The sequence below is a fragment of the Babylonia areolata genome, chromosome 25 (genome assembly GCF_041734735.1).
Source record: "Babylonia areolata isolate BAREFJ2019XMU chromosome 25, ASM4173473v1, whole genome shotgun sequence".
Lineage (NCBI taxonomy): Eukaryota > Metazoa > Mollusca > Gastropoda > Neogastropoda > Buccinidae > Babylonia > Babylonia areolata.
The window spans coordinates 2,064,908-2,082,500 of record NC_134900.1 but is presented as its reverse complement, the minus strand read 5'-3'; the positions used below and the strand labels follow the sequence as shown (position 1 = coordinate 2,082,500).

General features: G+C 41.7%; 1 protein-coding gene across 1 annotated transcript in view; it reads left to right on the top strand.

Moving 5' to 3' along the window:
• The window catches only part of LOC143299840 (universal stress protein Slr1101-like), a 27,379-nt gene extending 10,211 nt beyond the window's left edge, over positions 1-17,168 (top strand). Inside the window, exons 2-4 of the mRNA XM_076613329.1 lie at positions 8,888-8,983; positions 9,532-9,638; positions 11,373-17,168. Of these exons, the coding sequence (XP_076469444.1) occupies positions 8,888-8,983; positions 9,532-9,638; positions 11,373-11,618 (449 nt within the window). The 3' untranslated portion in view covers positions 11,619-17,168. The remainder of the gene's footprint in view (positions 1-8,887; positions 8,984-9,531; positions 9,639-11,372) is intronic.
• Positions 17,169-17,593: the final 425 nt, after the last annotated feature.

Genomic DNA, 17,593 nt, shown 5'->3' with positions numbered 1-17,593 from the left:
CAGCTTGTATCACATTGGTGTTAGGAATTCATTTGTACGGCACAATATTTGTGTGAAGGTTCATTTTCTCCCTGGCTAGTTTTTCATTGCATGCATACAACAGCATGTGTCAGGGGAGAAATATTCACTTAAAATATGTTAGTGTGTGTAGGGGTGTGTGTGTGTGTGTGTGTACATGCAAACCTTTTTCTGGATTCTCTCGCCTCTCGCTTCGTGTCAAACTTTATTTTGTCAGAATAAAAATCATGCACACACACACACACACACACACACACACACACACACATGATGTATACGTACATGCTGCAACAAGTACAGTATTGTTTGGGATCCAGTTTCAACCTTGAGTTTATTTTCTGAATAAACACAGAAAACCACTTCTTAGTTCTTGAATGATGTGCAACAGATGCACAGTAGTGGTCTAAGTTCACAACATCCCCCCTGTGAATTTTATCTGATTGGTGTTTGTGTGTGCACACATGCATGCAAAGACGCACGCACGCACGCTCGCACGCACGCATGAACAAACACACACACACACACACACACACACACACACACACACACACTGACTACTCATGGGGGGCAGAAAGGTTTTAAGCATTTTGAAAGAGGGTATTCGTTCTTTTTTTTCTCCACAGTGGTGAGCTGCAATTCCCATGTTCACTGTTTCTTCAAAGTGGAGTTTCACATAACTGGTTTTTGATCCCCATACATGTACACCATATTGGCAACCATACTTGGGACCGTACTTCTTCTTCTGCGTTCACTCGTATGCATATACATGTATGACCGTTTTTACTCCGCCATGTAGGCAGCCATACTCCGTTTTCGGGGGTGTGCATGCTGGGTATGTTCTTGTTTCCATAACCCACCGAACGCTGACATAGATTACAGGATCTTTAACGTACGTATTTGATCTTCTGCTTGCATATACACACGAAGGGGTTTCAGGCACTAGCAGGTCTGCACATATGTTGACCTGGTAGATCGTAAAAATCTCCACCCTTTACCCACCAGGCGCCGTCACCGTGATTCGAACCCGGGACCCTCAGATTGAAAGTCCAACGCTTTAACCACTCGGCTATTGCGCCCGTCTTGGGACCATACACTGTGGGTGTGTCCGCGTTTCCGTAACCCACTGAACACTGGACACCAGTTACGAGATCTTCAGCGTGTGTATTTGATGTTCCGCATGTGTATGCACGCAGAGTCAAATTAACTCACTCGCTGCCATTGTCCGCATATGCGGACATCGTCGGAGAAAGCGTTGGATGCCAATGTCCGCATATGCGGACTTGGATTTTAAAAAGTCGTGCTGTCGGAGTGACGCGTCGGATGCGAAAATCAAAAGCAGATGTGATATCTTACGTCACCTCTGGTCAGCTTTTCATTCACACACGCTGCGTGTGTGTCGCGATAAGCTCAACCGCAGTTGATAACAAAGCGTGCCCCCTGTCAGCTTTGTAAGTTGTTTGACAAGATGGCGTCACGGCAAAGTGTTCGACACTGTCGGAGAGGTGAAATGTTACTCAACTTCGAAGATGCTTTGGAAATGATCCAAACTGAAGGCTCTGATGTCGAAGGAGATAATGTTGATTCTTCGGACAGTGAATTTGGACCAGATCCCGATGAACTAGAAATAGATTTGGCCGCTGAAGAGAGTGTTTACAATGGAGAGGAAAGTGAGGAACATGTGCCAACAGATGAGACAGACACAGACGACGAAACCACTGAGGAAACGGACGATTTTGCAAGTGTTTTCACCAGTGATTGGACTGACAATTTTTCCTTTTTCCCTCCCAGGACTCAGAATCACCTGCCATGAGCTCTTCCACTCAAGACAAGACTATTGTCGGTGATACTACATCAGGCTTTTGTGTACAGTGAACTCCTTTTTTTTTTCATTATGTAGAGACAATATTTTTTTTTGTATGTGTGAATTTCAACTTTCTTCACCACCTGTTCATACTTCATTGCATGCACTAGGTCTTCAGTTCCTCAAATAGTGTTAGAATGTGATGTGGAACATGTTCAAGGGCACTTGGTGTACCTTTCTGATGGGTGCAAAAATGCTAAAAAATACACAAAATATGTATACCGCGATCAACATCAAGATGGTGAGTAAATACTTTGATTTTTTGCACACATATGGAACAACATTCCTTGCATACATATACTAAATATCAATTGTCTGGGTGTTTATTTGGTTTTTTTACAATTTTTTCCCCATCCTATGCAAACCCTGGGTTTTCAGGGATTGGCAAGGGCAAAAACTCTTGGCATGGAGTGAGTTAAGGCACGACGGGCGCAATAGCCGAGTGGTTAAAGTGTTGGACTTTAAATCTGAGAGTCCCGGGTTCGAATCACGGTGACGGCGCCTGGTGGGAAAAGGGTGGAGATTTTTACGATCTTCCAGGTCAACATATGTGCAGACCTGCTAGTGCCTGAACCCCCTTCGTGTGTAAATGCATGCAGAAGATCAAATGCGCACGTTAAAGATCCTGTAATCCATGTCAGCGTTCAGTGGGTTATGGAAACAAGAACATACCCAGCATGCACACCCCCGAAAGCGGAGTATGGCTGCCTACATGGCGGGGTAAAAAACGGTCATGCACGTAAGCCCACTCGTGTACATGCGAGTGAACATGGGAGTTGCAGCCCACGAACGCAGAAGAAGAAGAAGAAATTAAGGCACGAACAGGTCAGCATGTATGTTGGTGTGGGAGGCTGGAAAAATCTCCTCCCTTGACTCACCAGGTGTCAGGTCGATCCAATCCAGGATCCTCCGATTTGAAAGTCCAAATGCTCTCACCACGTGGAGGAAGGAGGAGGAGGAGCAGACGGAGGAGGAATTTTTGTCTTAATGTTTCATCACACATACCAAGCCACATAGACATTTTATTAAAGTGTATATGTGGAGTGATGGCCTAGAGGTAACGCGTCCGCCTAGGAAGCGAGAGAATCTGAGCGCACTGGTTCAAATCACGGCTGAGCCGCCGATATTTTCTCCCCCTCCACTAGACCTTTAGTGGTGGTTTGGACGCTAGTCATTCGGATGAGACGATAAACCAAGTTCCTGTGTGCAGCATGCACTTAGAGCATGTAAAAGAACCCACGGCAACAAAAGGGTTGTTCCTGGCAAAATTCTGTAGAAAAATCCACTTCGATTGGAAAAACAAATAAAATTGCATGCAGGAAAAATACAAAACAATGGGTGGCGCTGTAGTGTAGCGATGCGCTCTCCCTGGGGAGAGCAGCCCGAATTTCACACAGAGAAATCTGTTGTGATAAAAAGAAATACAAAATACATACGAAATACAAACTATTTTCACCTTTGAATGTTTTGGTTTTAACCCTGGGGAGTTTACAAAGCCTCTTCTGCAGGCTTCCATGCTATATGCATGCAGAAAAAAAAATGCAGAAAATATACTGGGTTTATTTCTTCAAATTGTGTGTAGGCGCACCAAGAGAAATACTGTAGAAGTCAGTTCCCTTTTATAACGGTTTAGATACGCATGTGAAAGAACCAGAAAACCGTTTTAATCAGACAATTTGGATGCCAGAGCAATGCTCAGGCGTGCAGTGCTGAATCAGTTAAAGATTGATCAATGAACAGTGAGCGGGATGGCGTGTTAAGTTACGTGACACAGCGTGTGAATATATTATGTGGGGGAGGGGGGGGGGACCTGAGAAAAGATAACTTGCATATTAATTCATAAAGTGGAATTATGAGCAAGAACACATACGCAGACTTGAAAGCACAATACAGTACAATACAATACAGTGTAATACATCTTTATTCATCCTGCTGGATATTAATTGCACATCCATCACTCACCCGCCCCTCCCCCTCCCCCCACACCCCCCCTAGGCCCCCCACCCCACACACACACAACATCTCCGTCCACAGCAGAATCCAGCACACACAAAACAGGACAAGGGAGGGACCAGTTGATCAGACATAGCTGAATGCACACAAGCACACTTGTAATCACACACACCGGCCTGATTTATACCCCCCACCCACCCCCCTCGCTCCCCATCTTGAGGGAAGAGAAGCTGCCAGAACCATGTCAGCAGGAGGGAGGGAGAAAAATTGTGTGTGTGTTGTGTGTGATTTATGCCAGTGTGTGTGTGATTTATGCCAGTGTGTGTGTGATTTATGCCAGTGTGTGTGTATGTTTGTGTGTTGTGTGCCAGTGTGTGTGTGTGTGTGATTTATGCCAGTGTGTGTGTGTGTGTGTGATTTATGCCAGTGTGCGTGTGTGTGTGTGATTTATGCCAGTGTGTGTGTATGGTTGTGTGCCAGTGTGTGTGTGTGTGTGATTTATGCCAGTGTGTGTATGTTTGTGTGTTGTGTGCCTGTGTGTGTGTGTGTTGTATGCCAGTGTGTGTGTGTGTGAGAGAGAGAGAGAAAGAGTGTGTGTTTGTGTTGTATGCCAGTTTATGTGTTGTATGCCAGTGTGTTTGTGTGTATGTGTTTGTGTATTTATTGTATGCCACTGTGTGTGTTTGTGTGTTGTATGCCAGTGTGTCTGTGTTTATGTGTTGTATGGCAGTGTGTGTGTGTGTGTGTGTGTGAAGCAGAGTGGAGGGGGGGGGTAAGGATACCTTCATGAAGTACCCAGCCCATACAGATACCAGACCTGACCTCAGCGTCCTTCAACCAGACCATTGGTTGCTTCTTTTGTTCCTTAAATCAGAAAGAAAAAGGAAAACAAAAAAAAATCATACACACACACACACACACACACTGTGTGTGTGTTTGGTGTGTGCACATTATGCGCATAGGTGTGTACATGTGTTGTCAAAATATGGTGACCCACCACCCCCTGTAGCCATTGTTCTGTCAACGCTTCAACACCAAGGTTACAACTAAACTGCCACCCGCTCCAAAATAAGCATTGGAAACCAGACAACTAGCTAACACTAACAGCAAGAAGTATTTTTAGTAGTTATCGGCTACAAATGTGGGTTCACTTTCAAGGTAGTAATTTGAGGTGACCGTATTGCACAAGGAGACACTGTCTTGTCTTGTCAAAGTCACACAGGGCATTGTGCCCAGTGTTGGTGTGCTGTTGTTGTTTTTTTGAGAAGGACTTGTCGGTGTTTTGTAGCGGTTTGGAGCAGAGTGATGACAAAGCGTGTGCTCTTCTCTTTTGTCTTGTTGTGTGGGGCTCTTTGTGCGTTTGTGTGTGTCTGTGTGTGTGTCTGTGTTTGTGTGTGAGTGTGTGTGTGTGTGTGTTTGTCTGTGTCAGTGTTTGTGTGTGTGTGTCTGTGTTTGTGTGTGTGTGAGTGAGTGTGTGTGTGTGTGTGTCAGTGTGTGTGTGTCTGTGTTTGTGTGTGTGTGTGTGTGTATGTATGTGTCAGTGTTTGTGTGTGTGTGCATGTGTGTGTGTGTGTGTGTGTATGTCAGTGTGTGTGTGTCAGTGTGTGTGTGTGAGTGTTTGTGTGTCTGTGTCAGTGTGTGTGCGTGTCAGTGTTTGTGTGTGTGGGTGTGTGTGTGTTTATAGTGGGTGTTTACTTGTGTTCTTGTATGTGTATACTTTTTGTCTTGATATGTATGTGTGTGTGTGTGTGTGTGTGTGTGCATTTGTGTCTCTGTGTGTGCATGTGTCTGTGTGTGCATGTGTGTGTGTGTGTGTGTGTGTATGGGGGGTGTCTTTGTGTGTGTGTGAGAGAGAGAGAGAGGTGGGAGAAAGAAACAAAGAACGAGTATCATAGTTACTTTTCAGGAGTTCCAGATAAGCAGTGTACCCGTTTTTTTGTGTGTATGTTTGTTTTTGTTTTTTTGTTTTTTAAACTACCTGGTGCCCCTAATGTGATTTTCTGCACATGACTGCGCACATGCAAACCAAATTACAACACAGACAGATGCTTCAGTCTTTTATCATTATCATCTCACAGCAATAAAAACAGATCATGTAAAATTTCTGTGCATGAAACAACATAGGGATGAGGAAGAAAAGTAGAGACGGAGAGGGACAGATGTGTAAAGACTTAACTTGCATTAAAAATATGAACAATGATTTTTTGATTCACTGATTGATATGGATACTTATATAGCGCCTATCCTCGGTCAGAGACCAAGCTCCAAGCGCTTCACAAACACGGGGTCATTTTGCACAACAGGCTGCCTACCTGGGTAGAGGTGACTGACGGCTGCCGTTGGGTGCTCATCATTCATTTCCTGTGTCATTCGATCAGATTTCAGGCATGCACACATACACACTCAGACAGACATGAAACCTTTTTTAATGTGCATGACCATTTTTTTTTTTATTGTTGTTTTTTTTGTTTATCTACCCCACCATGTAGGCAGCCATACTCCGTTTTCAGGAGTGTGCATGTTGGGTATGTTCTTGTTTCCATAACTCACCGAATGCTGACATGGAATGCATGATCTTTAACGTGCGTATTTGATCTTCTGCATGTGTGTACACATGAAGGGGGTTCAGGCACTAGCAGGTCTGCACATATGTTGACCTGGAAGATCGGGAAAATCTCCACCCTTTACCCACCAGGCGCCGTCACCTAGATTCGAACCCAGGACCCTCAGATTGAAAGTCCAACGCTTTAACCATTTGGCTATTGCGCCCTTAAAAAAAAAAAAAAAGAAGAAGAAAAAAAAAGTGCAGAGTGATTCTGCGCATTTATGCTTTTCTTTCTTTCTTTTGTCCCATCACATGCACCATTTCAGCGGCATTACTACACACCCCGATTCCCCTCTGTTGAAAAAAGGGGATTTGAACTGCAGCAAACAAAAATATATAGGTGTGGCTTTCAGTGTAACCTTTTTTTTTTTTTTTTTTTTCTCAAGGCCTGACTAAGCGCGTTGGGTTACGCTGCTGGTCAGGCATCTGCTTGGCAGATGTGGTGTAGCGTATATGGATTTGTCCGAATGCAGTGACGCCTCCTTGAGCTACTGAAACTGAAACTGAAAATCAGTGTAGGGGGGGCTCGGGGTAAGAAGCATGGGAGTAACACTACTGTAAGAAAAAAAGAAATTAAAATGGTCTCTGAACTGGTTCACAAACTTATCTAGTGAGATAAATCCTTGTTGCTGACCCAGCACTCAATAGATCAGTATAACACAACCTCGTGAAATGAGATTGGGGGGTGGGGGTGGGGGGGTGGTAGGGGGAGAGAAGATGGCGGGGGTGGGGGGGAGGTCAGGAAATGAATGCATGTAATAGATGTATACAACCAGAAGTGTATGTGGGTGGTTGTGTGGGTGGTGAGAGGACCACAAAAAAAAAAGCTTTGAGGCCACATTGTGTGAATGTAGGTTAGGTGTCTACCAATGTGTGTGAGAGAGATTTTGTGTGTGTTGTGAGAGAGAGGACAAACAAAACAAAACAAAAATTGAGGCCATATTGTGTGAATGTAGGTTGGTTGTCGCCACAAGTTTTACAAACAACACTTGGCTGTCAGTGTCACATTGGTATTACAAACTATATAAATCAGTAAGGGGCTTGTATATATGTAGTTCAGTATAAAATACAGCTCCCATATGGAAAATGTTTGCTGTTGTAATGAAGAGATAAACTTCCTTTCACATGTGTATCATTTTGTCACACATGCAAGCATACGACCATGCACAATGTGCACTTGTGCTCACACACACATATATATATATATATATATATATATATATATATAGTGGAGAGAGAGAGAGATACTGAGATGGGAAATCATTTACTGCTTAGTCTTTTCTGTAGCACTATGACTCTCAAACTAGGAGGCAAGATTCCACAGGCTCATGATGCTGCAGCCTTGGTGGGGGTGGGGTGGGGGGGGGGCTAGTTCACCTTTGTGAACCATCCCAAACGCCAACTGTCCAAGTAAAACTCTATGTAACTTAGGCAAGGAACTCTCTGCCATCATCAGATTCTAGCTGAGACAGGACAGCAGTTGCCTCCCCTGTTGTGGCGACAGGTCTTAGTGGGACAGGGCTGACCATCATACGTACAAAACGAATGATACATACGTGCTTGTATATCACCTCCCCAGCCCCTCCACCCCCCCACCTCCATTGTGTGGGTGTATATATTCTTGTACTGAAATCAACGAATGAATGCATGCGTCTCCACCAGTGATAAAATCCGTAGACAAACAACAAAATGGTGAAGAAGGAGAAGAAATGTTGAAAAATGCACGAGACATGTGGGGACTGTCTTTTTCTTCCCCACCTCAAGCGGGCAAAAGGCCATGTCAGGCCCGCACGCCTTGATATTGATATGGTATTGATGTTGATGTGAAGGAGAAGAAACTGGACTCGCAGTTACTGCAAACGACAATGCTTTTGATAGTTGTGGGTTTTTTTTTTTTTATCGTTATGGATTTTTTAAAATGTTTTTTGACTCACTTGTGTAAACAAAGTGAGTCTATGTTTTAACCCAGTGTTTGGTTGTCTGTGTGTCCGTGGTAAACTTAAACATTGACATTTTCTCTGCACATTGTCAGTTGACACCAAATTAGGCATAAAAATAGGAAAAATTCAGTTCTTTCCAGTCATCTTGTTTAAAACAATATTGCACCTCTGGGATGGGCACAAAAAAATATTTTTAAAAAAAGCCTAATTATGTGCAAACTGCATTTACAGTTATATTTATATTTTTTGTATTCTCTAAACTTGGCACTTTGACCTCTTATTCTGACACAACAACAAGAGGAGTCATTATTATCATTTTTTGTTCAAACAGGAACTTCTTTTGCTAAGCATGGAATTTTTATTTATTTTGCAAACGTTTTGGTGCAGATAGTAAAAAAGGGAAATTACTCTGTAATTAATGCTAGGGGACTTAATTTATCACAAGTGAGTCTTGAAGGCCTTGCCTCTCTTGTTTTTTCTTTTCCTTAATAGAAAAATGTAATGTTGCAGGGTACAAGGATCACTTGCACCGACCCCACCACCATGTGACGCTGGTCCACGTACCAGAGCTGAACGAAATGCTGCACTCCACACGATGGGCCAACTGTGAGCAGTGTGTGTGTGTGTGTGTGTGTACGCAATGGACAGACACACATACACACACAGAAATATTCATGTACACACACACACAGAGATATGCAGATACACACACAAATATTCATGTACACACACACACACACACACACAAATATTCATGTACACACACATACACCCACACACACACAAATATTCATGTACACACACACATACACACACACACAGTCGCACACACATATACACTTGATTGTCTTTAAAATGGTTTGTGAATTTGGGGGAGGAAGGGTGGGCGGGGGTGGAGAGGGGGTGTCTGTCGGGGTGTGTGTGTGTGGGGGGAGGGGGATGATGTCTGTGAAGATGTTGGGGGAGGGGCGGGGGGGAGTTATATGTCTATATGTGTGAGTGTACATGTGTGCTGTTCATGTGAATTTATACATGTGTATACTGCGTGTATGTGTATCATTTATATGTGTGAAATGCAACAGATATCTTTGTGTTGGGGGAGTGCATACACCAGGCATATTGAACATGTATATATGGTCCTTTATTGTCCACAGCGGTGTATGTGTTTGACCGAGATGTGTTGGAGGGAATGCTGAAAGAGGAGCAGGAACGGATTCGCAAAGAGCTGGAGAAATATGCTGAGAAACTCAAGGGCTTAGGGGTAAGTCTTTGTAATCATTGGTGCACTTTTTGTTTTGTTTTTATCGTATTTATGGTGTACTTTTTGGGGTTTTGGTTGGCTTTTTTTTTTTATTGTGTGTGTGTGTGTGAATAAGAATGTGAATTGATTAAGAATGAAGGAACTGCATAAATGTGATGAAAAAAATTGCCTGTGATTTGATCTCATGAAAAAATCGAAGAGCATGATAGTGTTTTTTATTATTGTTTTTTGGGGGGGATGTTTTTTGTTGTTATGTTTTTATGAGTGTGCATTAATCAATATTGAATAGACACTTGTTTAAGTAATAATTTTGGGTATGTTTCTGATTTCATAACTCACTGAATGAGTATTTAGCGCCCTGTCGTAGCATTACCCAGGACGCTCTAGACCTGTCGATCACGAGGCCAGGGCAGTCACTACGAACCTTGGCCTCAAGTGATGATGCTCAGCTAATCATGTTTGTATTTACATTGAAACAGCCTTAGTGGACCAATCGGCTTAAATCATTAGCCTGAACAATTTAGTGTGGCTAAATGAAGTTGAGTCTCAGTCAGAACATTAATGCCCAGTGGATTGCTGACGTGGCTCTGAGTTTGAGTGTTCCGACCAAATTCTTCTTCTTCTGCGTTCACTTGTATGCACACGAGTGGACTTTTACGTGTATGACTGTTTTTACCCCACCATGTAGGCAGCCATACTCCGTTTTCGGGGGTGTGCATGCTGGGTATGTTCTTGTTTCCATAACCCACCGAACGCTGACATGGATTACAGGATTTTTAACCTGCGTATTTGATCTTCTGCTTGCATATACACACGAAGGGGGTTCAGGCACAAGCAGGTCTGCACACATGTTGACCTGGGAGATCGGAAAAATCTCCACCCTTTACCCACCAGGCGCCGTCACCGTGATTCGAACCCAGGACCCTCAGATTGACAGTCCAACACTTTAACCACTCGGCTATTGCACCCGTCCTTACCAAATTCAAAATGTTCCTACCCAAATTTCCTGATTGTTCCTACAAACAATTGACAGGGGTTGGCATCTCTGGGAGTGAGTTCCATGCGGATGAAGCCTGGAATGAGAAAGTGTGTTTTCCATATGATCTGGTTCTGTAGGAGGGAATTTTTAGGAGACGGGCCATCACCTGATGGCCGGAGCTAGTGAGATGGAGAGGAGCAATACAGAAGCTGATAAAAGTCAGAATGAGCAAAGCCAGTCAATGAATTTGCATTGCACAGGAAGGAGAGAGAGTATGTAATCTGTTCTTTTCTCAATAGGTAACCAGTGTACCTACTGTGGTATGCATGAACAAACAAGAACTTTGTCATATGAGTATCAGTTTCAGCATTAGTAGCTCAAGGAGGCGTCACTGCGTTTGGTCAAACCCATATACTCTACACCACATCTGCCAAGCAGATGCCTGACCATCAGTGTAACCCAACGCACTTAGGCCTTGAGAAAAAAAATTAAAGAAATTAAAAAAAAAAAAAAAGAAATTAAAAAAAAATGATAGGAGGCGGGTCATCACCTGATGACTGGAGCTAGCGACATGGAGAATTCACCCCAGCATGCATGCATCATCCTGTGTGCAGAGGTGCCACCTGTTATGATTTTGCCATATCTTGTTACGCACGATTGCAGTTTGTTCCCACAATACCTACTCACGGGTGTGTACAAACAAACAAGAACGTTACGTTATTTCACCCCTGCATGCATCACCCTCTGTGTCGCAGCTGGGCGGCAAGGTGAAGAGCGTGGCGTCGGCCAAGCCAGGGGAGGGCATTGTGAAGGAGTCGGAGGACGCCAAGATGGTGGTGGTGGGGTCACGGGGCCTGGGCGCCGTCCGCCGGACCCTGCTGGGCTCTGTGGGCGACTACCTGGTGCACCACTGCCACTGCCCCGTGGTGGTCGTCAAGCATCCCAAGCACTTCCACCTTCACGGGGTGCCCGCGGACGAACCGCAGCAGACGAAACAGTAGTCTCCGCCGTGTGACGTCATTCCTCGTACCTGAATATCCCCTACTTTTCTTCGATGCCGAGAACAAGTATGAAATGTTGTGAAAGGAAATTGCTTTATTATTAACTGCCATAATATTGTTGGTCTTCCCCTCCCCTTCTGGTATTGGTTGGTTGGTTGTTGTTTTTTTTCAGAGATAAATGAGCAATGAAAATGAGTGTATCCTGTTTCTGTTGTTAGCTTGTTGTTAGAGTATGGAGGAGGTCAGTAGTAATTCAATACTTCATTCCTTAAGTGATGAATCATGGAGGAGGTCAGTAGTAATTCAGTACTTCATTCCTTAAGTGATGAATCATGGAGGTGGTCAGTAGTAATTCAACACTTCATTCCTTCAGTGATGAAGACCATAACGCCTGGAGGACTCAACCAAGGATCAGTACACAGAATAGAATTTTGTGTGGAAAACCAGTCAGTATTGTTATCTTCTGCATGCGTTCTGCGCTTGCAATCAGAAGTACACCAGACTCTGTATTTCAAACGAAGGTTTCTGTGTTGGTTTTAGTTTTCACATCTGTTTTTACAGCCTTGTTGACAATGAATGAATTGACGGTAGTTGGCAAATCAGACATTTCAGTCCTCTCAATATTTCTGTTGGCGTTGATATCAAGCGCTCCACATAGTTCAGTCAATATTTCAGATGCAGATCCCGTCAGAATTACAGGTAATTCATTATTTCAGATGCAGATCCTGTCAGAATTACAGGTAATTCATTATTTCAGATGCAGATCCTGTCAGAATTACAGGTAATTCATTATCCAGGACATAGGAGAAGAGAACAATACACACCGAGTGTTCTGGAAAATACAATGGTGATTGTCATCTCAAAGAAAATGTTCTGGTATATTCTAAATATGTATGTTCCTTTCCAGAATATAGTTCTGCGTTGAAAATGAACAAATACCTCTGGTATTAAATGAACTGTTACCTGGATGTTGGTTGGCTAGTGATGAGAATGTAATCCTTATAACTGTATAATGTGCTGTAGCTAGTCATGGCCAGGCAACTGTGCTGTCCTTAGCATTTTTCAAACTTATTTGTCTCTCCAGTTGCTGCCTGTAAGCTGTGTAAACAGATTGAATATTCTCTGCACATGAATAAACTCAACACGTGTACAAAAGTTTTCTTTGGACAGAAATAGGAGCACAGATTGATGTTGTAACCCGAATTATATGACACCTCAGTATATATGAAGGGAATGGAAAAGTTGCCTGGAAGGAAGGGATTGTCTGGAGCATATATAGAGGACAGCAGTACGTCACACGATAGAATACTATTGATGATATATACCTTTTATAAAACTGTGATTGGATAATTCCTGTTATTCTCAGGATTATTGTTTTGTGGATCATTTTTGTCATGTACAAGTCCGATTCATTCAAAAAAGCTTCTCAAGGGGAATAATAATTTTTTTTTTTTTTTAATTTAAAAAAAAAAAACCCTGTGGCTTATGGATAAAGGAAATTATAATCAAGTTATACCTTTGTCATTTGTCTCGCCAGAATCAACCATAGACAGGCAGTTTTCAGTAAAAAAAATACACAATGGCCAGAGAAGAAAAAGCAAGAAACATATGTGTAGGATCAAATCTGAAGTGATAGGTTGCTTTGAAGAGAGAAACATTGTGCTGCTTAGACTACTTGTGCTTGCTATGAATTCTTTATCCTTTCATCACTGCACAAAATAATGTTGCACTGTATTCTGCTCAACCTTTTTGCCGTATCATCAACTTTTGCTTTTGTATCAGCAAAACAAGAGCTCCCCCCTACACCACATCACACCCTCCTGACCACGTTGCATACCTCTGTGAAAATGAGATGTATTTCAGTATTTTGTTTTGTCTTTTTTTTTTTTTTTCATTTTAATCCCTTTAATAAGCTGCATGATCAGTGCTTACCAGTCTGTATGATTATCAGTATTCGGATGTGATCATGTAAAGAGAAATGTATCAATTGCCATTTTGAACTGAACCTTGAAGTTTACATGGATAAGATTCCGTTTGTTTTATAAATTCATATTCAGCCACTGTCATAGGAACTGATAAACTTATTGAAGTTTTTTTCTGTGTTTGGGTGGCCATTTTCAATTGGAAGTTTTGGAGAAGAAAAAATTGTGTTTGAGGTTTAAGGTACTTTTGATTGTGTGAGGGATGTGTAGGGGGTGGGGTTCCTGACTGTTGTATTTCATTTCATATTCAGGCTCTCAAAACATTGAGAAAAAATGAAATGATATAAAAATAATGGTACAGTTTTGTTTTACAGAAAAAAAAGATGATTTTCTAAAATCTTGTCACTCACTCCTCGTTTTGCAACATACTGTAGGATCTCCTTTCTATTTGGTTATTTCACAATGAGGCCTACCCTCCAGTCCTTTGCAATTATTCCTTCTCTAAGATCGCAGTAAACAGCAGTTTGCCACAACTTCATCCAGATGACTATGTAATAAACTTGAACATTTGGCTGGTCATGTAATTGTTTTATTTGGGGGGGGGGGGGGGGGGTTGTTTGCTTGTCCTTTTTTGTATGACAAAAAGTCATTACCTCATTGTTACGATGATGCACTCCAGCTGAAATAAAAAATGGCATTAAAAGATTTTTTTTTGGGGGGGGGGGGTCTCCATCATTGAAATGTTTTGAACATTCTGGCACATGACAGGTCAAGTTTAGGTGTCACCCATTCACACGCTGTCTTGTACACGTCTCTTGTCACACGGCCCCTGTACATGTGGTGAGCCAAAGACAATGACTGGCAGGTTTTGTCAACATGTCTGCCTGTGAATGTATATTGTAACATTGCTGTGGGCTTACACATCGTTTTCAACAAGCCATAAGATCTAGAAATCACTGTTCTTATGCTAGGAACTCTTCCCATTCCTGAAAAACCATCTTTTTTTCTGTAATGTATGTTATCAGTGTTGATTATTATCATTATAAACCCATGAATTCCTGTTAGTCAGGTTGCCATATCAATAATTAAAACGCAGCAATACTTGTTATTGGCGTGGAAGTTTAACAAAGAGCTTGTGAATCAATAGGAAATCATTGTCTAGCTTCCTTGCACACACGGTGACATGTGCCAAATCCATTGATCTGAGTACAGCACTTAAGAAGAAAACTTGAATGAAAGCCGGTTTTTTGGGTTATATATATATATATATTTTATTGCATGTAGTGAAAGAGACATCAGACCAAAGAACAAAGGAGAAACTACATTCCTTTTCCACAATCAGCACACATCTTCAGTTGTTCACAGCAGCGTCTAATGGGGGAAACTTCTGCATTGTTAAAACATTTCCACCATGACATTGGACACAACATGTTATCTAACTCCACTGCCTTTCGTTTTGAAAAAGTTGCTCAAAAATGTTGAACTTTCATGGCTCAAGCTCACGACATTTAGTTAGTCACAGTGTACTGGTTCAGTCTCAATGGTTTAAGCAACCAAAGAGCACCATCTCTTAACATGTGAGGATGAAATGTCCGCAAAGTTTCAAGTCATTCAGGTTCACCTTGTTTCATCCACATTCGACGGTCATCAAAACTACAACAATTCTCACACACAGGTCGATGTAGATGGATCTTGTTTTATATTGTTCATTAGATTATGCAGACATGCATAATCCTGAACGAAGTATTATTAGTCCTGAAGGAATGTCTGAATCTGATTTTCCAGTCCTGAATTTAGGAGTATTCCAGACCTAAATTTTACCTATGGCAGTAACTTCATTTATTATTTATGACCGTAGAAAAGTAATTTGCCTTCTCCTCTTCCTTTGTGTTTGTGGGCTGCACCTTCAGAGTTCATTTGATGTTTTATATACAGTTGTGTGGGCTTTTAGGTGTATTCATGGTCATTTTTTGCCTTGCTAAAAATGGCAGCCATACTCCGTTTTCAGGGGTTTACCTCCTGTGTGGAAAAGGTCCTCCCCCTCTGCCCTTTTCAACTTCAGCATGGGCAGCAGAAGTAAAGTGAATGATTTGTTTCAGCGACATTGACAGCTTTTTGCAGTTCATACTACTTTCTTAGCTTCATAATTATATCAGTCAGAATTCCTCACACCACTGCTGCTTTTTTGCACATGGACAATACAGGATTTATTTTATATATCAAGTTGGTTCGTTTTTAAAAAAAGGTATAGAGATTGGGATTCCACATGGTATACTTTGTGTAAAATACGTTTGTAAACAGGGTTTTCATTTTCTTTCTTTTTCGGCTCTGCAATATATCAGGAAAGGGTTGTTCCACATAAATTCAGTCACCTGATTTTTGCTTTTGCTCATCAATGTAATGTTTGTCATATCATACATAAATAATCATCTGTTTGGGGGGGGGGGGGGTTCGCCATGACTGTGGCGTTGTGCGTACTTCTCGCCACCCCTCCCGTGTCATCATCAAAAGAAGAAAAAATAAGAGAGAAAAAAAAAGAACACACAGTCACTCTCTCACAACACACACAATTATGCCACACGCATCCAATAATTCCTGAAAGAAAGTGCAGACTGAATACAGTTTGTTGTCAGCTCAAGATGTTTTGCGAGTTACTGTGAGTGTCACATAATGATGAGCACGAGGTGACATGAAACAACTTGTTAAGCTCTGCAGCTGGAACAGCATGAGCAAGCAGCAAGTAGCAGTGTACCTTCATGAAAGCAGAGCATGCGATGAACCGCTAAGTAGATTATATGTGGAGCGTGTGTGTGAATCAGCTAGAATAAAACCGCACTCAAAACTTTAAAAGATTTTAAACAGATACGGTCATTAGAATTTAAGTAATTCACTGTCAAGGGTTACACTGACGGTTTAGATAGTCCACCTAGAGAGCATGATAGAGATTATGGCAATACACTACAGGCTTTACTCTAAGTTCAGTTCCCTGTGATTCTGTTTTTTTTTTATAGCACACACACACTGTGCTTGAGAATACACAAACAGTTTTTGTTTAGCAATGTTATACATATGTACACAAACATCACACATTTGGTGACATATTCAGTGTGTATCCTTACTCTGATTGGGCGTAATCTGCAATAATACACATTTATATCGATATAGTGAATTCATTTTGGAGGGAGACTTTGAGTGAATGTGTGTCAATGCAAATATATTTTTCTCAACATTGAAACCTGGATTTTTTTCCATTCATTTTAGAAATGCGCTGCTTATGAATATGGTCAAAGCTGCTTTGAGATGTATTCCCTTCCATATCTATACCCTTTTTTAAATTTTTTTTATTTGTTAATATACCTCTGAGTCCCAGTGACTAAATAAACAGTTTGCTTCCACATCTAATTATTGTTTCTGTTTCAGCCATATGTAGTACTTGGCTGACAGCTCACTTGTCCTGATAGCATGTTTGTTTTCTGAAGAAAACATGATTTTCTGGACGTAGCAGATTTCTTGTTTACATGAACCCGAATTGTTTCATTTTTTACATCACCCGTTTCATCATTGTTGACGGGAGCTACTCAATCATGTGGAAAAAAAATTATTCTGCCAATAAAGATTACGAAGTAAAGTGCCTGTGTGAGTGACTGATGTGAGTGACTGATGTGAGTGACTGATGTGATGACATTATCCTACATTCCACACCTTTTGGGTACAGGATGGAGATTTTCCTATGTTCCATGTCACAACATACACACACACACATATATATATATATATATATATATATGTGATATATATATAGAGAGAGACTTTTTTTTTAATTCATGAAAACAGGCTCCAAACTACCTACCACATGGAAACAGTGTGTATATGTGTACTAGATACTAATATGACTGCAGACAAAATGGCAGTGGCCATGTTGCTTTCACCTTTCCAACTGTTTTCTCTGAAAAAAACAAATCAGGCACTATACACCTTGGCAAAGAAATTGTGTGTGGCATCTTTACATTACTGAAGTGTAATAACACACACATTATTGTTGTTCCTTATCGT